A 24,998-nucleotide genomic window follows, 5' to 3' on the forward strand; every position below is an offset into this window, starting at 1 on the left:
TAGCACAATGGTGGCAGCTTTAACTCTGATGGAATGAGCATGCAAGCCCACAGGGAGTTGCTTTTTGGCTGGTGCGTAGCAGATCTTGAAACAAAGCAAGATCCATTGGGAGATCGTCCGCTTCTGCACAGCCCGTCCTTTCTTTCGCTGCAACATACCCCACAAAAAGTTGGCTGTCCACCCGGAACTGTCGTGTGCGGTCCAGGTAGAACAACATCTCTATTTTTGGGTCCAGACAATGAAGCTGCTCCTTTTCCTCAGAGGGATGCAGCAGAGCATAAAAAGTAGACAGAGTGATAGATTGGTCTACGTGAAAAGGAGTGACCACTTTCGATAGAAAGGAAGTTCATGTACAAAGCACCAGTTTGTCTGGATAGATGTTAAAGTATGGTGGCTTAGATGATAAAGACTGAAGCTCGCTGACCCTCGGGCAGATGTTATCACTGAGAGAAAGGCCTGTTGATGGCAAGGAGCCTGAGAGCACAATTGAGCAAAAGAAGCACACACAAGGAAAGTGAAGACAAGATTGTGGTCTCACTGAGGCATAATGAATGGGGAAGGTGGAAACAAATGTTGCAAACCTTACAAAAATCTATTTACAATAGGGGATTTGAAGAGGAATGGCTGGTCAGGCAACTGCAGAAAAGCTGAAATAGCAGAAAGATAGCCAGTGAGAGTGCCCATGCCTGAGACCTGCCGGGCAAGAGAAAAAATAAAGGGAAGGACCTGAGAAAAGGGGGTAGAAAGGAGATTGATCTGTCTTGCTATACACCATGACACAAATTTTCCACTACGGCAGGTGTATACTGTCTAGGTGGAGGGATGCCCGGCTGCCAAGTTAATGTTGCAGACTTCAAGAGGAAGGTCGAAAGCTGCTAACTGTCGTCGCTCCCTACGAAATCTGAACCATGTCGGAGAGATTTCCCTGATGCTGCACCCACTGCAGAACCCGCATATGCCAGCGGACATGTGTCACAAGCAGGATGCAGGAAGCTATCAAGCCCAGCAGCCTCAGAAGTCACTCTCACCAAAATCCAGGACAGAGGCTGAAACATCGGTATCATAGCCTAAATATCCTGGACTAGCCATTCAGGAGGGTAAGCCTGGAACTACACAGTGTCCACAACAGCTCCGATAAAAGGGAGAGTCTGAGAGGGAGTCAGGTGGGACTTCGCCAGGTTGATAGTGAACCCCAGCAAGTGAAGGAGCTCTGCCGTAGTCTGGAGGTGGGAGACGACAGCCTGGGGCGAGTCTGCCTTTAACAGCCAGTCGTCGAGGTAGGGGAGACTTTCACCCCTGATCTCTGCAGATAAGCTGCAACCACTGCCATCACCTTGGTGAAAACCCGAGGGGCACTGGTAAGGCCAAAGAGGAGCACTGTGAATTGAAAGTGCTTGTGACCTACTGTGAACCGCAGGTGATACCTGTGGGCAGGCACGGTAGCGATGTGGAAGTAGGCGTCCTGCAAGTCCAACTCTACCATCCATTCTCCCAGGTTCAGGGCAGACAGAATATGAGCAAACATGAGCATTCTGAATTTCTCCTTCTTGATGAAGAAATTGAGAGGGCACATGTCTAGGATAGGATGAAGGCCCTCATCCTTTTTGGGCACCAGGATGTGGCAGGAATAGTAACCACGACCCACTTCTGGCATTGGCACCCTCTCTCTAGCTCCCTTGGCCAATGAGAGTTGTTACTTGCTGGTGGAGAAGGGATAGAGGGTCCTATGTCAGCCTGTCATAAGTAAGTGGTATCGAGGGTGGAGTAGCCCCTTCGGACTATCTGCAAAGCCCACCGGTCTGATGTTATAGACCTCCAGTTGGACAGGTGATGGCGGATACCACCCCACACTGGGTGCCCATGATGGTAAGAGGACAAACAACTCACAAGGTCTGTGGGTACCGTGTCCTCGGCCACGCAGAGGCTAGGAAGCTTGCGCACCATAGTGGCTGATCTTGGACTCCGCGACTGTTCCCGGGACCTTCCCCTCAACAGGGATCGACATCATTGTGGCATCGCACGTTGAGCCCCCAGGAGCTTCAGGGATCGCTCCCTTAAGGACTTCAGGTTCATGGCATGGCAATCGGAGCAGGCCTTTGGATCAAAGTTGCATTCAAGGCGACAAAGGCATACAAGATGTGGGTCAGTAACTGACATCGAGTGGTAACAGGCACCGTAGGGCTTAAAGCCAGCTTTCCGAGATGACATCTCTGCTATACCCAGAGAGGATCTAAAAAAAAAACTTCCACAAAAAGTCAAAAAAAGTTTAGTAAAAAATTACTAAGGGGCAGCTCTCTCCAGATGTGTGATAACTGGTGTGGAAAGAAAGAACTGACATCAGAGGGCTGGGGTGGCGCCTATATAGGCACCACAAATGGCACTTTCGGTGCAGTACACCAGTAGGAGCCGAATGCCACCTACAAGCGCGCTGGTGTACTGCTCCAGTCTAAAGTCTGGAGATAATTCAAAAGGTAAGGAATCTGCAGCTAGAAGTCTCAATTAGATGCATCATTTACATAACCATCACAACCAACACCCCGCTTACCTTGCAGACAAGCTCACCATCTCTGGTGGCTCTTAGCAACCCGCAGACAAGACCATCTATACTGCAGACTAAGAAGTGTAAAAAAGAAAATACAAGGCAGCAGGCATGTTCCATCTATGCACATAGGACCTGGCACAACTTCCCTATATCCAATGTAGGAAAGAAAGGGTTGAATACTCTCCTCTTTAAAGAACACTACATCACAGTGCATTACCTGTTCACAGTTCGGCTTTCTCTCATATTACTTGCTGACTTTAAGCTCACCTTTGACCATGTACAGTGTTCTGCTGCCTTTTGGCTAGATTTGCACGACATAAATACCATATAAATACATACAAATACACATAATACAATAGCAGTCTCCTATTTGCTGTTACTTAGTGTTGTCTCACTTTTTCAGCATAAGAAAGAATTTCAGGTTTGCCCAGCTCAGAGCTTTTGGCAGTTAAGGAAAAGGTTTCAGCTAAACCTCACAATGTTAGTATAAGGCCTTGGGAGCCCTGACTGGTTACAGCATTCAGAATTTCTGCATTGGAGGTTTACAAGCTCCAAATAGGTGACTAAGTTAGAAGGAAAAAAGTGGGACCAAGAGAAGATGCAAAGTACCCTAGGGTGAAGTAACTTCAGCAGCTACAGAACCCAACTTGGTCTCATTTAGATTGTAAATGAACACCTTTTGGAGAAACCCAAACTCCACTTTTCCAACTTCCAAGGACCCTTGCTGATTGCAGTATTTGCCTTACCTTGAAAATGGATTCTGACTTTCAGAAAAAGAACTAAGGGCCAAATCAAGAGTTTGACTGAGGGTAATACATCTGTGAGGGTGGAGGAGGAAACTACATTGGCCACCCCAACGGACCACCATCCACCAAATTTAGAGTTTACTGCTGGCCTAGCCTTGATCTATCTACCTTTACTTACAAAAACTGCTATCATGGCAGTTCATGTCAATGCACAAAACACTTGGTGGACAGCCACAGTTGATCTTGAAGGAATTCCACCAAGCCTTTTGTTTTTCAAAACCAAACTCACAAAGTGATAGCTTCTTATGGAAAGACAAAAAACGAATGACTCCCACATGCAGGGAGGTTTTTCTTCTGCGTGTTGGGGTCACTATTTGTTTTTCCCTATCACACACCACAGCTGGTGGTGATAGACAAAAAAAGGACATCACACATTTCACCTTAAATAGGGCAGGCGGTGTAATGCCCATCCTCCGAGAGCCCTTACTCCATCAGGTCACTGGAGGTAGCTTTCCATCAACATAGCCTCCCCACCCTAAGCAGGGAAGGTGCATCGTTATTTTTGCAAACATGGTACAACGCCTCACTTGCCAAACTCTGTTGTGTCCGCCAAACTATAAATCACCCACTAGGTCCAAAGGTAAATCCTTTGACTGGTGAGACCACTAGGACTACCAGACCTCCACTCAGTGGAAATCATCCTGAAATCTCACGTAAGTCTAGGTCATCTGTAACCGATAACTTGCATTGGCACTTTGTGTCTTCTTGTTGATTTCCAACTCAAAACTTTACAACTTCATATCTCTGGTTCTCCTAATGAGATTTTTATGGCACTTTTATTTTTTTAAGATTATTCTTTTAATGAAATTGCTTTGTCAATAGTATTGTGTTACCGGATTTAATGTTATTTTGGTGCTGCTTAAATACCTAAATTGCATTTCTCAAGGTAAAAGCCTACTACTGGTACTATAGCAACCAGAGATTAAGCCATAAAGTCAATCATTTTGAATTCAATATTTAATTAATGTAAATATAGTAATTTTAAAGATTTATTAAAAAAAATTACACCTAAAGTTAAAGATCTGTATTAACTTATTTTGTATTAAAAGTTACATAAACTTATCAATGGAATTAATTTAAACTAAGGTAATTATGTTTTTTTTTTTAAATTGCATTTATGTTTTAAATTAAAAATAGTTTATCAGCATATTTTACCATAAAATAACATTTACTTTTTTTATTGATATAACTCTTCAACATTAAATTAAAAGTATATACTTTTTAGCTTTATAGCTGTAGTATATTTAGAAGTACGGTTTGTGAATAGCAGGAGGCTTAACTCTTTTATACGTGGGTGCCTGTGCCTCCCCAAACCCCTCCTTAGTCTTCCTTAAAACCCTCCATACTCTTCTCTAAACCCCTCTCCTTTAGTAGTAAGTATTTCACTTTTTTCAGTCAGTCCTGGTCCCTCCCACATTTAATACTAAGTTATAAACCTACATCTCGCAACACAGAAAAGATAGGAGAGGTACTGATGGAGATTTACACTCATTGGTTTGTGAATTGCATAGTAAGCAGTACTACTCTGGTACTACTTTATGTACATTTTCCAACAAAATAGAGAAAGGGTTTTATAAAGGGAGTACTCCTAGTCCCCTTAGGTATGAGTCATAAAGAATTGAAGGAGTATACCCAGAAGAAGAAAAATATCAACGATAGGTTGGTGAGTGAGGGGTCTTCCTAAAAAGGAAAAATATTTCCTTTGGTATCCTCTTCGTATCTCATTGATATTTTTCTTCTTCGGGGTATACTCCTTCAATTGTTTATGACTACTGTATGTACTACAGAGTGCAGTTTGTGAGTCGGACCCAGCGTATTCAGGATTCTAAAGAGCACCCAGTAAAACCCACTAAAAGCTTATGCTTTAGCATTCAAGAATTACGTTTATCAACAACAGTGGTGATGGGGCAGAAGGTAGATAGGGGCACGGCATGGAACCACTGGGAGACACCGTGGTGCATCAACTTAAACCATACTACTATGTAAAAAAGAACAAGAAAAAGAACAGAGAGCTAACATGACATGAGATGCAAACACAACTAGTTTTGTGAATTATTTTTCCAGTATCTGTTTTGTACAGCTACATTCACTGTAAGCAGATCTGTAGTATTTTCTAGCCTGGGCTGGCTTGATTAAATCTAGTTATGATTTTCCTCCTCAGAATAGGTTTAGTTTTAAAGTACCTAGAATGCAGAGGTCAACAGGCCTGTGATTGAGTGTCCTAATCAAAATTCAATCACATTTTTGTAACAAGCATTGACAAAGTCTTTGTCTTTGACTTGCATTTTGAATCCTGACTAAAACCTTTTAATAAGTATTGGCAATGCCTGTAGATTCTGTGTTTATAATCAGATCGACAATGTATTGTTTAAAAAAGGTTAATAAAAAATGGAAAATACTGGAGGAAAAGCAAATGCATATCTTAAGGTATTTCAAAACTGAATTCAGTAATTCCAGTCTTTATAAAAAGCATGTTTTATTTTTTTTATTTCACGCAGGAAACTCTGAAAGGAATTTATCCAGCTTAAAAGTAATAAAAAACATAACAGATGTTTGAGGTGGGGTCAGAAGTTAAAGAAAAACACTTGCCATTGAGTCTCCAAAAGACTCTGAATTGGAATTAATGCATAGGCAATTTGGTGTCTGGAGCAGGCCAGGGAGCAGAGTCATGGCCCTCTCGGACAAGAGACATCTACTATCCAGTCCCTTTAAGTAAACCTTCAGTCTCAGATGCAGCCTGAGTAAGTGCAGGCCCCCACCACTATAAATGCTGCAAAACATGTGGAAGGCGGAAGATAAAAGAAAACCAACCCAGTAAAGTCTGTTCTTTAGTCAACCATGGAAAAATATACATGTAGCTGTGCTTTTATGGATAACCTGGGAGGGGTGGGAAGCAACACAGAGAATAATAGGAACAGTGATGTGAGGAAGAAATAGGGTGTGAGGGAAAGAACATGAAAACACATGCACTCCCAAGGAGGACTCAAAGAGAAAGAAAAAACAGATCCCTATTTGAGCCATGGAAGAATGCAAGTCATCCAAACAAAAGGATAGTAAAGAAGCTATGCTTGAGAGGAGGGACAAAAACAAGAAGAGGATGGAAACCGTTGAATAAGAAGCAAGGAAATTAGAGGGACATTTAAGTCAAACAGTGGGGTAAGCAATAGACAGTGCCCAAAGTCCACAGTAATTACTGGTGTTGTCCACAACAGGTCTTCAGCAACAAACAGCAAGCAGCTAAAAGCGCTCTGTAGGCAAACCTACCAAGCCTTCAGCAGTGAAAAACAAAAAACAACTACTTTATTTTTAGGTGCATTAATGACATATGGATTTTAATGAGTGATATTTCAGTGTACCTTGGAGATGCAAAATAGTCTCTCAAGCATGGCTAGAGAGCACTCCAAAAGAGGTTGAATAATACACCAGACAACCAATAGCATGTGGTGAGTGAGTGATACACCTATGGGTGGAACCAAAGCCCACTCTATGTATGTTTCAAATAATTTGTATCAAAAGGTCATGTAGACAGCTGTGCTGTCAAGCCAAATATAAAAATGTGCACATTTCCATTTATATCCCTATCATTGTAAAAGTGAGTTAGTCCAACTTATCGCAAAAAAACTCTTTATGGACCCTCTTCAATGTGAATTACTCTCATCACAGCATAAAAGTGTTGTCGTCTATGCTCTTAAACAATCTCTCTGATAGTTACTTTAAAAAAATGGCATACAAATTATTGGGAATTTACCACACATTCAATACCCAGTCAAAGGCAAGAATATTTCAAATAAATTTGCTTCATTACTTACATCAGGTGACAGAACCCTTCCATGTTTCAGTTTTTCATCCATGCTATCTCTTCTCTTAAGAAGGTGATCTCTTTCCTTCTGCAGAGTCTGAACTTCTTCAGAAATCTTTCTCTCTTGGTCTGTGGCTCTGTCATCCAACTGTGTGCTTTTATTAGTCAGCTCCGTCTCCACAACACTCAACCGGGAAGATAACTTCAAAATATCCTTATTTAAAGCCTGTAAAACATAAACCAAAGCGGAAAGATAACTTTATGGTGAATCTAGTTCACTTAGTCCTAGCTTCTCTTCCAGTGCCACTTCACCTAGTTCGAGGAACTGGAAATGTGTCTTATAATATATTTTTCAATAGGCAAATGAATAGGGCATATACCTTTGAAAATGCTTTACCTGATGGATATTCTACCTTTCTGAAGATAAGTCATCTAAAGAAATATCCCTGAGAATCTCACTAGTTCAGGAAGATTTTAAATGTATACTTTCTTGGGGACAAGTTGTCCAGACCTACTACACAAGTAGAGATACATGGCATCTCAAAGACAGTACCTCAGCTGCTCCATAAAAGTGCTACCAGTGTCTGTGATATCAACTCTAATTTAATTCACTGCACAAGAGAAGCAAGAAAAGATAAAGTAAAAGAAACCAATATTCACACAACTCTCAACATATTAACAGAATGAAGGGGCAGGTGTAGAAAGGCAATGAGTGAAGGCGTATGGGGTATTATCAGAATAGGCATTACTGAAGGATACAAACTTATTATATTATTTTTCCTGCAGATTCCTTCAGGAAGACTTTATAGCACTATAAATATAACACGGAGAAGGGTCTCAGTTGACAGTCACATTGCAGAAAAAACGGCTAAAGCAGTGTTTAACCTGTGAGTTATTCCTTGTTCTAATTACAGGTCGTAGTGCTTTGCGAATGTGTGAGGTCAGGCCAGTGCCTGATATGCATGTACAACAAAGGAGAACACAGAAAACATATATTACCCCACCACAGAAATATTTCAAACATTAAACTGCAAATGAATACCTTAATGCAATATAACAAATAAATAGTACTTCCTTAAAATGCATATATCTTAAAGGTATTTACCATTGAAAAACCACCTTCATGATACATTTAAAAGGCTCTACTTTTTTGAAGCGCTGGCCATGGAGAGGGCAAGGAGATACGAATTGTTGGATTCAGCTGTCTCTTTGTCTTCCTCTTGGACATGTCCAGAGAATAAGCAGGATTTACATGCCTCTGTGCTACCTAATGATAGGGCTTGATTAGTGGATAAGGCGGGTTTAGCACTAGTACTGGGCTATTTGAGGGACAACGTGAGACTTTCTTCTGATCCAGTAGAGGTTCCGAGCACCAGTTCCACCCTGTTTTCCTAATTTTGTAGGCCTCCCTCTAAGACTGTGCCTGACATTCCTGTGGTAGAAGGGGACATCCTTCAGGAGTGGAAATACATGGAGAAGTACACCATATCTAGATTCCTGGTCAAGATGTATGTGGTAGGAGACATATATTTTACAGTGTTGTGGGTCCAATGCTCTCCAATCTGGTGGCCACTAAAAATGTCCTTGGAGGATGTTTCGCCCTCAGATCCTGTGAACAAGAAAGTAGATAGAGCACTAGGTAAAGCCTACTCTGAGCTCAACCAAGCCACTGGCTTCTACCTATTCCTTTTATACATCTAAGGGTCTAATTTCAGGAAATCACACTCCTTAGGTATGCTAGGAGCATAGAATTGTGCTGAGTTCCTGAGGACGGAGTTGCAGGTGCAATGTGTTCATGATGTATCCTTTGATACCTTTCATGGTATGGCATTGCTCCGGGTGAGGACAATGGAAATAAACAACAGATATGGACCCATGATTGGAAGTTGAGGGTCTTCAAAATAGTTTGCCAGTGGTTATTTTTATTGCAAGAGGATCCCATCACCTTTTGTGTGTTTCATGTACCGGCCTAAGTGCCATGGATATGACCAGATGAGGATCCCGTGCTCACTGTGTCACTGGAACCAAGCTGTACATGGTTGATGAGCCCATAACTAGGGCGAAACCGCTCCTGGGTTGCTTGTGTTCCAGTTAAGGGAGGACCTGACTTGGCAGTTCCGGCTGGACTGTTCCCATAAGAAACAGGGTAAAGACTGATTTGCATGTGGCTGATTCCAAACTGACGTGGCCTAGTGAGCACAAGAATGATGGGTTGGAGTGCTACCCCGAGCTACAGCCAGTGGATAAACGTATTGTAAACAGCCATCACCATTTGTATCTTCAAAATACAATAGTTCTTAATCCTCCTTTTCATGGGTCATACATAACCTGTTTGGACTCAATTATCTAGTGTACAAATCCTTAATGAAAAGGAGGTATGCAGTGCTCTTAAGAAAATAATTAAGTGGATTGGAAGCTTTAAGGATGGCTCACTTCAGACACCGGCATCATCCTTACTGCCTTCCTCTAAGCCTATATTCACTGGAGATATGGCAGCAGATTAATGCAATCAATCTGTGGCTCGGCGCAGCCGTTAACCAGATTGCACAGTTGAAAAAGGGTACTCCCAAAAGAGCAAATCCCTCTCTTCCCTGGTTTGCTTTGGATTTTAGAGAAGAGAAAAATCATTGCAAACAGATTGACAGAGGGTGGCGGAAAAAATTTGATGGGACAGCAAAGAATCTGAATATTGTGCAGGCCACCATCCATGTAGCATTGGTTTGTTTAGTGGATGTCATCCTAGCATGGAGAATATGTTGATTTGTGTTTTCTCTAAATACATGACATATGACAAACAGTTTCCACTTGAAACTGCAGGATGTCCTGGTAGGAATGTTCATGCATTCCTGAGGTGTCCATATTTTAGGGCTTTAGGAGCCATGCAGCCGAACGCAATGATTATATCTGAAAATGGTGGCTCAGCATTGGACACAGTAGTGCCATATAAAAACCTTCATAAGGTCAGATCCACTGCACCCTGCACTGCACCCTGGTACACACCACTCTTGAAGGAAGTGAAACTCTGTTGCAAAAGATTTGATTGCCTATGACAGATCAGTTTACTCCAACTCGGCAAGTAAGGAGTTGAGAAAGGCTTTATAAGATTACAAGAGACTGGTAGCTAGTGAAGACAAAAAAGTTTTGCTACCAAAATCCTGGGAGGAAAAACTTCTGCCAAGAAGATGTATCAAAAAGTGAGAGATTTTTCATCACAAAAATGTGTATCAAATAGAATTTACAACACTCAAGAGTTAGCAATAAAGTTGTCAGATTCTTTTAAGAGTATGATTTAGGCCATCCTGGATTTCCTAGCCTCCCACCCCACTTTCCCTGATCATCTGGCCTCAGAGGGGATTGGTAAAGCTTACAGAAGAAATCCTGGATATTTCTAACCAGGGTATCACTCTAGACCAATGGGCTCTGTTGACCTGGGATGAGTTTTCCTCCATTACTAGAAAACTTAAGTCAGGGTCTCCACTGGAATCCCTACCTCCTCTGCAGTGTAAAGCGGTGGTGGACGTCCTGGGATTCCTATTACTGGAAGTGTGTAATAGCTCTTTGTCCACTGGACTGGTTCCTGATGTGTGGAAAAAGTCACTAATAGTAAAACTGCAAAAAAAAACTAGTGCATATCCTGCAATACTCTCTAACTTTTGCCCTGTTTCCTTACTACCATTTGCTGTTATGATTCTCGAAAGACATGTTAACCAACTTTCTGTCTGAGAGATTTGCAAATGGGCAAGTTTTAGATTCCATCAATCTGGTTTCTGTCCCTGGCACAGCGCTCAAATAGCCTTGCTGGCTCTGGTGGATGACCTTTGCATGCTGCTAGACTAGGCTGAGTGTTCAGCTTTGGTACTACAAGACTTGTCTGCAGCATTCGATTTGGTCTCCCATGGCATCCTCCTGGCCAGGCTACATGAAATGAGGATAAAAGGCAGGATCTTAGAGTGGTACAGATCATATCTTACCAACAGAACACAAGGGGCCCGATTCACAGAACTAACTTAAGACAAAATACTAAACTTACTACCATTTTGGTATTCACAGAAGGCACTTACTCATTTTGTTGTTCACAGAAGGCACTTACTCATTTCGGTATTCACAGAAGTTAGGAGTCCTAACTTTAGGACTCCTAAATGCCTTCTTTGAATACCGAAAGTCTTAAAGTTAGTATTTTTCTCACGCGGTGTTGATAGACCGCAACCCCAAACTAAGGGAGGAGAACAGTTTCTTCCCAAACTGTTCCAACCTTTTGGATTCCCGATCCGGGGGAGCGGACGGGAAGGCGGTCTGGGAGGTAGAGGCCTGGATAACCAGGCTCTCGGGCACCGACAGAAAGCTGGGGTCGCCCGGTGCGGGGCAGTGGCGCCGGGCCACGTTCCGGTCCACAGGAGGGACTGTGGAGGGCTTGGACCAGGTGCCCATCAGAACGTCCGTCAGTGCTTCATTGAACTGCAGCAGAGGCTTCGAGGAGCTTATTGGCGGTTGAAGCACTTCCGTGAGGAGATTAGTTCTCACGGCCACTGCAGGGAGCTCCAGCTGGAGGGCTTCGGCAGCCCTGCGCAGCACCACAGAATAGGTAGCACCCTCCTCCATAGCCACGGAGGGAGGAGAGATGAAGCCAGTGTCAGGGGAGGTGTCAAGACCACTGGCATCCCCCAGCTCTTCTGCCCAGTCCTGAGATAACTGGCACTGCTGTGCCAGAGGGTCCTCAGACCCCTCCCAGTCGTCCCCGTCATCCGACTCCTGGAAGACAGGTGGAATGGTCGGAGCCGGGCGGAAGATGTACCTGTCATCCATCGGCGCCGTATTCGGCGCCGGGCCCGGATCGGGACTAAACCTGGGGACAACGTCATCCGAAGACGGCGCCAGGGGTGGCACCGAAGGGGTCGACGCCGGCGAAGGGGTCGTAAGGTCGACCGGCGTCGACCGGGATCCAGGCCTGGATCCCACGGGGGCCTGCGGTGTCGGGACCGAAGTCGACGACGGCGCCGGAGCCGCCAGGTCGCTAGGCCTCCCAGTCGAGCCTGCGGGGCCCGAAGGCGCGCTGGCAGCCGTCGACGGCGGAGCCAGACTCCACATGGCCACGAGGAAGTCTCTGATCTCCGCCGGAGTCGCATCAGACCCAGGGACCGGAGGGTATGGGGTCGGACGCAACTCCTGCGGCTCCGACTGAGACGCGTGGCTGGTGCCACCCTAACCCTCAGCTGAGTCGCGTGACCGTTGGGGAGTCAGAAGAGCGATGTCGCCTCTTCGACATCTTGCTGCGCCTTGACTTACCGGAATGCGAGGACTTTGACCCCGACGAACGGTGATGGCTGCGGCTCCGCGACCGGTCCCTCGACCTCCTCCTCGACCGGGACCTCGAGCCGACTGCCGGATCTCGAGCAGCTTGCCGGAGCGCTCCCGCCTAGCCTTCGAGGTCAAGGCCCGGCAGTCGAGGCACGACTCGGCATCATGGTCGGCCCCAAGGCAGTAGAGACACCGGCGGTGGTGATCCGTGACCGACATCAGGCGGTGACAGGCGTCGAACGGTTTGAATCCAGGCATCCCACCCGGCACCAGAGTCAAGGTCGACTGGAAATGGAACCAAAAGAGTTCAAAACGTTTTGTCAAAAAGTGACTAAAAGGATATGCTCTTCCTGGATCGGTGCTTACTGGCACGGAAAACAGAAGAACTGACGACAGCGCGCGAGGGCGGCGTCTAAGTACTCCGACGACGTCATCCCGGCGATCACGACGCCGACGACTGACGCGGAGCCGCAGACGACGCCTAGCGACGCGCAAGGGTATTGCTGACGAAAAATCTTTCCGGATCCAGCCTGACGCCTGGGGATATTCTAAGGTGAGGAATCTAAGGTGAGGAATCTAACTGTTTCTTTCAGATTAACCTATCTCAAAAATTTCATAATTACATTCCTACATGCTGCCTATACTCCTCCGATGCTCGAATGCTGGTCCTAAAAAGCGCTGTTGCTCAGGAAGTAAGGCTTTTTTATTTAAGAGTAGTCAAATTTAGGAATGAGCATCCTGTCATCCAGCAGAAGATTCCATCTTTGCTCCATTTTAGGAAGTCACTAACATCTGTCTTTTCAGGAACTAAGGCTCATTGGTCAATTGTGGCTTGCTTTGGCTGTTTATTAAGGATTCACCTTATTGATGTGTCAATTCTCTATGTTATTGTCAGGAGACCCCTTGGGGTAATCTTTGCGCTGTACAAATGGATTAACATAATGTGACATATTCCCCTGCAATTTCAACAGTAGATTCAGCCTGCACAGCAATTGCTTGTGCAATCTAAAAAATAGATGAAGAAGCTTTGGGAATCACCACGGGCATTTTGGGATAATACGTATTGTTGTTGCACTTTAGTGCTTCACCCACATTAATACCAAAATAATTAGTGGTGGAGAGGTATACAGAAATTCATCAAAAGTGCATCTGATCCTGGTTCCCACACTTGTGATGCAAAGCTTTGGCATTTTGTGTTTTGACTTGTAGCAAGCAAGTCTACTACAGGACACCCCGATTCTTGGAACATATCTTTGAGTATGACACTGTTTAATTCCCATTTGTTGTGTTCGATAAGATTTCTGTATAGATGGTTTGTGTTGCAACCTGCCTCTGTCTCATTAACTCTGTGGTAACTTGTAGAGTTATGGGGGCATCATATAGAACCACTAATAAGTTGGGCTGTGGCCGACTCAGAGGTGGCTGTAATACGTTTGGTGGATGCAATAAAGATAGTTATACAATATACTTGGAGTTTGTACTCTCTTAACACTGGCGACAAGTTGGTGCATCCACCAATGAACCCTGCTTGTATCCTCTGCGAGATTGGGTAGTACCAAAGTAAACAAGTAGCTTCTTGAATCAAAGAACATTACTCCAAAAGATAATCCTTGAGGTAAATGGGTGGTTTCCTGAGTCTAAGGGTGTTCTGCGAACAGCCTGTGCTACCTCACGAAGATCTTGTACCCCTTTCCCCCTCATCACAAGGCTCATGACTTTCTTTCTCATTGGTTGAGTCCTAGTTACAATTTCATTTTGATAACCTTGACATACTGCAAACCTCTCCCCAACTTAACACCACCACCTTTTTCTTGACCTCAATTATTTTTTGGGGACCCATAAACTTTTCAAAGTAAATGTTTTTAAAAGCTATTTTTCCTTGAGTTGAAGAAGACTGCAGGTACATTACAACCTTTTCTACACATGTTGGTCTGTTTTGATACAAAAGACTAAGTTTTGGTGTGCCATCCACTGCAGAACTGTCTCAAGATGGCATTCGAAGTATCATACACCCTTTCATTAATACGTTCAATTACAATGATGACATATTGGTTTTCAGAGCTACCCACACAGAACACGACAAAGCCCTCTTACAAGTGTATTGGTTACTTGCTGAAGCAGGTTTGAATTTGAATGCAGACAAGTGTTAGTTCTATAATACAAAGCTAAAATTCTTTGGCCATATCTTTTCTGATAAGGGTACGATACCAGATCCTGCTAAAATCCAAGCACTGTCAAATGCTGATCCCCCACAAGGTGCTTCTATGGTACATTAATTTCTTGGCATGGCCAGTTACTGTTCCAGATACATACAATAATTAGGTCACATAAATGTGTGAAATGTGTTAAGAAAACCAAACAAGCCATTGAGGATGCTACTGAAATGGCATACTTCAACCCAAAGCTTCATACAGAGGCTGTTGTTGATGCTAGCCCAGTCCGGTTAGGCTCTATCCTTGCATGGCACAGGGGACACTTGAATGCTTGAAGGCATATTGTGGCATATGCAAGTAGATGTTTGTCCCAACAGAACATGCTTATTTCATACCTGAAAAACACAGCTTAGCTGTTGTATGTATGGGCTTATGGACATTTCCATGTATTTCTGTACGGAAAACCTTTTAAGCTGGCAACTGATCATCAAGCTTTAGTGGCTATATTTGGCAATCCAAAGGCCAAAAAGCCTCCTTGGAATGAAGGATGGGGACATTGTTTACAAGAGTATAATTATACCATTGTGCATAATCCAGGGAAGGATCAGAACCCTGCTGACAAGGGTATATGTATATATATATATTCACTGAAAAAACCATAGGTTTCACACACGTTATAGTTAGGAATTAGCATTTAAAAAACCTTGCAAATTCACTTAAAAAACCATAGGTTTCACACATGTTATAGTTAGGTGGACATTTCACTCGTAAAAAACCAATGAAATTCCCCCGTTATAGTTAGTTCTGATAACTATAACTCGCGCGCCCGCAATACACTGCTCATGACGTCACATATTACATCACTCATGACTTGGTCAGTGGCGTTAGGGTGCACGCACGGTGCGCGGCTATAGATATTTGTGTGCTTTTAACTCAATTTTCTCAGGAACTACTGAACAGATTGACTCCATATATGCAAAAGGCACTTCCCTGACCTGAGGACTACCTCTTTGCCAAATTTCAAGTAATTCTGTTCAGCCGTTCAGGCTGTACCTTCGACTAAAGGTCCTATGGGAAAATGCATGGGGAAAACGCGTTTTGGGACCCCCCTTTTTTCTTGGCCCCCGCTTGACGAATCCCCCCGAGACTTTCAGGGTAGGAGCTGAGCGGAGCGCCCCATTCGTTTTGAAAATTTCGCGAAGATTCGTCAACCGGCGCCAAAGTTATTCAAAATAGAATTTTGAGATTTCCTATGGAAACACGGTCCTAACTATAACTATGTACTGGCGACCGCCAGTAGATAATATATATATATATATATATATTCACTGAAAAAACCATAGGTTTCACACATGTTATAGTTAGCTGGACATTTCACTCGTAAAAAACCAATGAAATTCCCCCGTTATAGTTAGTTCAGCTAACTATAACTCGCGCGCCCGCAATCCACTGCTGATGACGTCACATATTACATCACTCATGACATGGTCAGTGACATCACTCATGACATCACTGATGACATCTCAAATGACATCACTGATGACATCATCCATTGAGTATGTGTTTCTGAACAATTTTAATATGTTTAATATATATAGGGAAAGGCCTGTTGAAGAATGAGTGGGTGTACAAGTGTGTAAATGGATGATTTTCTGTGGTGCGTAACTAACTCTATAAGTGAGTCATTAAATGTAACTTACTGCAGACTAGTGACTAAACTGTGTAAATGTCTGTATGTTTCTGTATGTTGGTGTATAAGTGGCTGCATGGTTTTGTGAATACCTATATGAGTGTCTGGATGAGTTATTGATTGCTTGTCTCAGTATCTGTATGGGTTCCTGAGTGTTTGTGTGGGTAGGGTGTGTGTGACTCTATACATAGATGTGTGAGTGGGTGATTCTATGGGTGCATGGTTTTAAGAGTGCATCTGTGATGGACTGTATGGTTGAGTGAGTGTATGTATGGGTGTGTTAGGGATTGAATGTATATCCCAGTGGTACATTTGTGACTAACTACATATGTGAAAGGCAGTATATGTGCGTGTAAGAGTATATAAGTGGGTAGATGTGAGAGTGTGTGATTGTGAGAGTGACTGTATGGATGAGTGTGTGCTTGCATCAATGATTCTATAAGAGCGTAAGAATGTGATACTATTTTTATGAGTAAGTGAACTTGAGTGTGTATAACCACATAGGTGAGTAAATGGGAGTGTGATTATTTGCAAGACTGAGTAGGTGTGAGAGTACCTCTATGGATGATTGGTAGTGTGTGAGTGTCTATATAGGTGTATAAATGCATATGATAGTTTTGTATGTTGTGACTGTAAGTATGAGTGACTGTACAGGTGAATGAGTGGAGGTGTATGTAGACCTAAGACTTAATAAGTGGCTATGTAGTTATTGGTATTGCAGTATGTATGGTTTTGAGAATGGAACTCTTAAATTTTGAGTCGGTGTATCAAAGCTTATATTAGGGTGTGAGAAGATGTGGTAATTTATCACATGGATGACGTCATCAGTGATGTCATCAGTGATGTCATTTGAGATGTCATCAGTGATGTCATGAGTGATGTCACTGACCATGTCATGAGTGAAGTAATATGTGACGTCATCAGCAATGGATTGCGGGCGCGCGAGTTATAGTTAGCTGAACTAACTATAAAGGGGGAATTTCATTGGTTTTTTACGAGTGAAATGTCCAGCTAACTATAACATGTGTGAAACCTATTGTTTTTTCAGTGAATTTGCAAGGTTTTTTAAATGCTAATTCCTAACTATAACGTGTGTGCAACCTATGGTTTTTTCAGTGAATTTGCAAGGTTTTTTAAATGCTAATTCCTAACTATAACGTGTGTGAAACCTATGGTTTTTTAAGTGAATTTGCAAGGTTTTTTAAATGCTAATTTATTAATGTATTTTTATATTTTTTAAATATTTATTTTACAATAAGCTACCTATATATTTGTAGTTATAGATTAACTTTATCCTGTAATATGGAATGGCTCCGTTTTTTTTTTTAATTTGGATAGAGCTGACCAGCATAGTTAATATCTTCTATAAACTTATAAACACTTTAAAAAAAAAAAATTTTAAGTGTTTTTGTCCGTGCGCGCACGGTGCACGCATGCGTACGTACTCCGTGTGCGCATGCGTACGTGCTCCACGTGCGCATGCGTACGTCGTGCGTGCTCCGTACACGCGTGCACCGTACGCGCATGTGCGCGTGCTCCGTACGCGCGTGCTCTGTACGCGCATGTGCACGTGCTCCGTACGTGCATGCGTGCGTGCACGGCAAGTCATGTGATTTAGAAACAACACTTTTCATTGGTTTATAGTAGTTTCAGTTCCAGAAACTTCCAACACCACACCCACTCCCCTCATTATTACTTCTGATTCCCTGGGAGAAGGAGCTGAGCAGCTTTTCCAGTACTCCAGTACTTGAGAATGGCAGAGCAGCAGTCATCTTCTGGGAGTGAGCAGGAGACCCTTGTGAGACAGAGACAGAGGAAACAGAAAGACTCTTTTATATGGCAATTTTTTACATTTCCAGACGGGCAGAAGAAGGTGAATGCTCCAAAAGTCACTTGCACTCTTTGTGATCGTGTCTTATCAAGAGGAGATCCTAAAAAGAAATACTCTTTTAGTATCTTCACTATGATCAGGCACGTTAGAGATGTACATCCTGTTGCTTATGCTCGAGCTGCTAGAGAAAACCCTCTAGCAGCTCAGCCGAGCACATCCACAGCAGCTCAGCCGAGCACATCATCGGCAGCTCAGCCGAGCACTTCATCTGCGGCGGCAGCTTCACCTGGTTCGGTTCCTCTGGATATACACCCTCTGTTTAAGAGGGTGCATATACGGTGCAATGCGCGCAATGCTCTTCTCTCTTATGCGGACACCAGCATTCCCCTAATAGAGAGCAAGATACAGCAGCACACGTGCGACACCCTATAATTGTTGCCATGTCTTTTTTTTCCTCTGTCCCTCAATTAACACAACGGCTCTTTTTAGAGCCACCTAACATCTAAACACTTAAATTTCATTTTTAATTCTATTTTTTTATGATTCCGCCGTGCGCGCACCTCGCGATTTAAAAAAAAAAAATAATAATGTTTTTTTCACCCTTCATGGTCCTTCAGGGACCCCCTGACAAAAGCTAGGGGGTCAGGAACTCTGTACCCTGCCCCCTTTTCACGTTCTCCACCTTTCTTTTTCACTGTCACACACAAAATAGCGGTCGACACTTCCTGATTTCGACCGATTCGAATGTTGACTGACATGAATCCACCAATCAGAATTAAACTCGCGCACGGCACCGTGCGCGTACGGTGCGCGGCTATAGATATTTATGTGCTTTTAACTGCAATTTTCTCACGAACTACTGAACAGATTGACACCATATATGCAAAAGGCACATGCCTGACCTGAGGACTACCTCTTTGCCAAATTTCAAGTAATTCTGTTCAGCCGTTCAGGCTGTACCTTCGACTAACGGTCCTATGGGAAAATGCATGGGGAAAATGCGTTTTGGGACCCCCCTTTCTCTCAGCCCCCGCTTGACGAATCACCCCGAGACTTTCAGGGTAGGAGCTGAGCGGAGCGCCCCATTAGTTTTGAAAATTTCGCGAGGATTCGTCAACCGGCGCCAAAGTTATTCAAAATAGAATTTTCAGATTTCCTATGGAAACACGGTCCTAACTATAACTATCTACTGGCGACCGCCAGTAGATAATATATGTATATATATATATATATATCGCGTTACATCGATGATGTTTTTGTAATATGGAAAGGCACAAGAGAAGAGGCAGAATTGTTTGTGTCCTCTATTAATATTAATGAGTTACATTTTAATTTTACAGCTTATATCAGTGATCACAGTGTAGAGTTTCTAGATGTACAGCTCTATATAGACAAAGGAGAGATCCATACCATACTCCACCGAAAACTACGGCTGGTAATTCGGTCCTCAGCTCCAGCAGTGCACATCCGAGGCACTTGATACGTAGTATTCCCTATGGTGAATTTTTAAGAATACGCGCATTTGCAGCTCTGATATTGATCTCAAGCAGTGCCAACAAGAAGCTGTTAAACTCTTTATTTCCCATGGTTACAATCATACTACAGTTCTTAATGCTCTCTCTAGAGCTAACACTAACACTAGAGATCATTGTTTGTCATCCAATGGCATTGATTTGACGAGATCAGTTGTTCCTCAACATACAAGTTCCTCCCTTGATAACACAAGAATTAAGGTTGATTACTACCTTCAGTAGGCAAGAGAAACAGATACGACGTATTATCAATTCCAACTGGCCAATCGTTTTGACTGATATCACCCATAGTCAAATTCTTCCCAAACAGCCTTCCATCACGTTCAGACGTGCTCCATCGATGAGAGACTCCTTAGTTAAGAACAGTCCGGAGTTTACTCCCACACAATCATGTCTATCCAGGAAAACTGGGTTTTTTAAGTGTAATTACTGTCATGCCTGTAAGTTTGGTGTAAATACTTCTGAATACACTACTGCATTCCGCACTAAACCCATCAAAATCAAGGGACATTACAGTTGTCGCACTGAATTTGCAGTCTACATCCTTGAATGTTCTTGTGGGCTCAAATATGTAGGCAGCACCAAGCTTCAAGTTTTTAACGGAATTTTACAACATCTGAGGACAGTGGTCAATTCTGACCCTAACTATCCTGTGGCCCGTCATTTTAAGTTAGTTCATGACAATAATCTCAATGAGCTTAGATACTATGTTATTGGTGCTGTCCCTGTATCACGTCGAGATGGTAACCGAGAAAAATGCCTCAGACAGTTGGAGTCCCATTTTATTCTTGCACTTGACACTAAAATGCCAAATGGATTAAACATCAGCGAGGACCTTCATAACTTTCTATAGATTTCTCTACATTTTTCTATATTTATTTCCAATTCCCCAATATGCCAACAATAATTCTTGAGTGATAGACTTATTAAGTCACCGCATAAGATTCTAGGCAATATGTGACTCTGTTACGTTCATCTTTTCGTTCACCATTTTTGTATCAGATTTGAGGTTTTCATGATAGCTTCTGGGCAGCTTCAAGTTGTGATTAGATGGTTCAATTTTTTTGAACAACACTTTAGCACCTTAATACATTGCACTTTATGGTGTTTTTTACTGTTTTAGCACTTGCACTTTATACCTTTGCTCCATGACTATTCAAGAAACAGTTTTTTTTTACTGCTGCTCAAATATTCTTGAAATGATGTTTTGCTGCTACAACTACTGTGATTCTATTTATATCGGAGGCTCTATATATTTTATTAACTTTGCAGCGTGTTTTTCTTATCTTTGGTACTATTGAGTATATTGATCCGAGTATGAGTGGACATTTCAGCACCAGCACTTTGATATTTCAGCACTTGCACTTTAAGAATTGATCAATGTACTGTGTTATTTATTATCTATTTTGATGTCACACTGCTAGCTATATTGGAAAATTTATGATCTCTCATAAACAATAATCGTTTTGACTTTGTATTTGCAGGCAGATAAACTTATTGTACAATCCAGAGAATTAAGTGCCAAATGGCATGTTTTCGATTTTGTACATCTTGTCATTTCTCTGACACCATTAAACTTTAATTTTTAAGAATTTTCTATTTTTGAGAATTAACTTTATAGTCTGTTTACTTTGTCTATGATCATTGTTTGCTGTGTTGCACTGTGGTTGTTGTTTGTTTCCACTATTTAAATGATAGTAAAATGGCAGCATGTCATGTGATCAAGACCGCACTCTGGCGGTCGAAACGCGTCATGGTAGGCACTAGCCTGAATTTGACTATGTGCCGTGAAGAGATTAAAGCACTTGTTTAAATTCCAACGTTCAGCGTCTGGTGGTCCGTACCTTGTTTCTCTCATCGTGCAAAGGGTGGGCTAGGAGTGTGTATATATTCTTCCAAAAATCGCTCCAGCAATTGAGGCTGCACTACATTGGAGGTAAGAAACATCTTTATTAACTAAAACAGGCAGCTTCCACTCCCGTATTGGTGTCCTTTGGCCTGACGCGTTTCAATGGATTCTCCTATCTTCTTCATAGGCCGTCGTGAGCAGGTAAATTATCGTGCGTTACCCGCCTCCCCTGCATGTTCATTTAAATATCTTTAATAAGCCTCCGGTGTGCCAATTGTAACCATTTCTGTTGCATGCTGGGAAACGTAGTTTTAATTTAGCACCAATTGCGCCCTCCAGTGGGTTATATGCTCACGTTTAATCAAGGACCATTTCTGCAGCCCGTATTGAGCCTCTGGAGGAGACTCTGCCTGTTTAAATTCATAACACCTCCAAAGCCCAAATTCACTGATGAGATCCTCCTTGAGCGGTCCCGATATGTTTCCTTGGGGTGGTGCGTCGCCCCCACGGCCTGAGGCACGCCGTGAACAACCTTGACGACGAGGAAATCCTCCTCGGGTGCTACTGTGGTAACGTCGACGTCGTCCACCGTCACCACAGTCACAGTGACTTCAGCGGCATTCTCTTCGTCGACGACGTCATCATCGACAAGCCATGTCCCTCTGTTGTCGACAGTAAAGATTACTAAGGCTTCCAAGTCATTGGCGACAAAGCATCCAAAGACGGCGATACAAAAACTCTCGTCGGCGGTAATTCCTGCGCCGACGACGAGCCTATCGTCAAGGGCAAACCTCTAGTTGAGGATCTCACCCATCATCTTGTTTAACGGCCTCGTTGACGATGAAAATATCGTCGACGGCGATACTGTCGTCCACACCTTTATTGTCTACGACGGAATCACGGTCATTCGCGTCAGCGCCTACCTTGGTCGGCGGCTCATCGTGGATGACAACAGTCACTTCCAGAATGTACTCAGATACTCCGGCGACGACGGCTGCGTCGATGACCTCATCGACGACCTCAACACTAACGCCTTCTTTGACATCACCAAGTAGAGTCCAGTCTTTGTTGCCAACACATCTCTTGGATGATGATTATTCTGACAACGACAGCCTCTTTGGGGTATGCAAAGCCCGTCAGAGCTTAATGTGTAGTACCACGAAGCCTCAGAGGAGCAAGAGTATTAAGGCCTGCAATTTTATTACTCTGACCAAGGCCGCCAACAACAACTTCAACAAGATATGGTACGCCTTCCCTCCAGTCTTGTTACAGATTTACAATCCATGCTAGTGGATTACAGAAAGAGATTTCCGCCAACATCGCCTTCTCCTTCACAAGCATCTCTTCCACCTTCTATGGTGCAAAGTCAACCTCCGCCTTCTCCTCAATCAGAAGTACCTTTACAACAACTATCATCCTTTGAGGAGGAGGAAGAAGAGCAGGAGGAAGGGGAGATACAACAGGAACAACAACAACATGATGAATGGGACAGTTACATAATTCCTTCACCAGCGTCTCCAACTCCGCCAAAAACTAATTCACCTCCAGAGGACATAGGAGTTTTCCATAAACTCTTAGAGAGAGGAGCCAGGCGTTTTGAACTTCCAATGCCTGTGCATCAGTAAGACTGTTTCCATTATGATTTCAAGAAGCCTTTCAGGATATCAGTCAGATCCATGCCCATTATTGATTATCTCTGGGACCAAGGTTTGAAAATAATGCGTACTTCAGCAACAGTGCCGCCAGTCCTATTTAATTTATTTATTTAAAAGATTTATAAAGCGCACAGCTACCCAACAGGGCTTCCCGGCACTGAGCAGGACAAGCGAGGTTGAGGTTAGTTGGAAGCGAGGAATTAAACCTGAATATAAAGAAAAGTCTTCAACTTTTTACGAAAGGCCAGTAGAGACCGACAGGTCCTGAGTTCCAACAGGAGGGAATTCCACAATTTAGGGCCCAGGTAAGAGAATGAGCGGCCTCCCATATGGGTCCGTCGCACTCTGGGAACTGAGAAAAGAGAAAGGATGGTCTATCCTTGACAAGGCTTTGTATGCACAAGGGGGCCAAGCCGTGCTGAGCTCGGAACGTGTAACAAAAGGCCTTGAACTCAATACTTTTGTGTACATTGAGCCAGTGAAGTTGATGAAGCAGAGGGGACACAGAGGTGTATCAAGGCAACCGAAAAAGCAGGCGGGCTGCCGCATTTTGAATAAGCTTGCGCACAGAGGCCTTGTCCGCACCCAAATACAGTACATTACCATAATCAAGTCTGGAGATCACCAAGGCCTGCAAGACGGTTCTTTGGGAAGCTGGTGGAATTAGCCAAAGGATTTTCTTTAGCCAGCCATTTAAGGACCGCAAAGCAAACCGAGGTGACACCAGACACTTAGGCTCCAAGAGAATGCTTACTATCAAGGGTAAAACCCAAATTTTTAACCCTTGGGGCCGGAAAAGGTCCTAAAGAGGCAGGCCAATGGCTTGCTCCCCAAAGCTCGGGATTGTTCCCCAAGATGTGGACGTCAGTGTTGGAGCCATTCAGCTTTAAAGCATTCTGGACATCCACAAAGAAATATTACGCAGTCCAAGCTGAAGTAGTGAAGGGTCCTGATGCTGAGCAGATGAAAGAGAAAAAATTATCTGCGTATAGTATGCATAAGAGAAGATGGTCAAATCCGATCCTACCAGACGAGCAAGGACCTTTGCCTGCCGCCCGCACTTCTGAATAAGATAGAAGCGCCCGGAATAGAGATGGCCCTATCCCAGATTAACTTCATATGAGGAGCAAGGATTTTTGCCTGCCGCCCGCACTTCTAAATGAGATAGAAGCGCCCGGAATAGAGACGGCCTTACCCCAGATTAACTTCCCATGAAAATACATTTTTGGAGCCCCCATTTGCACATCGCGAACTCCGAGTGCTACGTGATCAGCGAGTCAACTGTCCTCACACACAACATAGGCCGATTACCAAATAATCCATAATCGGAATCCCATCCCGAGATTCACGTCGGATGTGTACCTTCTTGAAGGTCTCAGACCACACTTGAATTTTAATCACACCCAGGCCGTCACCCTTTGCCTAAGTCCTGATGAAGACCCGCACTGACCTTACAGTAGTGCAGAACCAGGGTTGAAACGTCGACTTTATAGCCTGGACCAGCATATAGAACCTGCGTTAAAACGAATGTATCTATTCCGCAGCCTTACTATAAACATTTGAACGTCTGGCCATTTTGAAATCTTCAATCTTTTAAACCATTGTGTATATATCACGCACATTGTCACTGAGCACCACTTGTCACTTTGTCACTATTTTTATCACATTGTTTGTGGACGGCCTCTCCAAAATATTTGTGGATAATTTAGATGCATATATGAATGACGTAATTTATATAAAAAATCAGATTAACATACAAATCGGTTGGTGTGTTGCTTATAACAAAATATTGCATATTGTTCAGACAGCGTATGACTTATGCTTCATGTACAAAGAAATTCTTTCA

The 24,998-nt window shown here is 43.3% G+C and overlaps 1 protein-coding gene across 1 annotated transcript in view; it reads right to left on the minus strand.

Annotated features, from left to right (window-relative positions):
- KIF27 (kinesin family member 27) overlaps positions 1–24,998 on the minus strand; it is a 551,081-nt gene that overhangs the window by 44,093 nt on the left and 481,990 nt on the right. The window contains exon 14 of the mRNA XM_085633120.1: positions 7,158–7,373. Coding sequence (XP_085489246.1) covers positions 7,158–7,373 — 216 coding nt within the window. The remainder of the gene's footprint in view (positions 1–7,157; positions 7,374–24,998) is intronic.

Source organism: Triturus cristatus, chromosome 2_1 (genome assembly GCF_964204655.1).
Source record: "Triturus cristatus chromosome 2_1, aTriCri1.1, whole genome shotgun sequence".
NCBI lineage: Eukaryota > Metazoa > Chordata > Amphibia > Caudata > Salamandridae > Triturus > Triturus cristatus.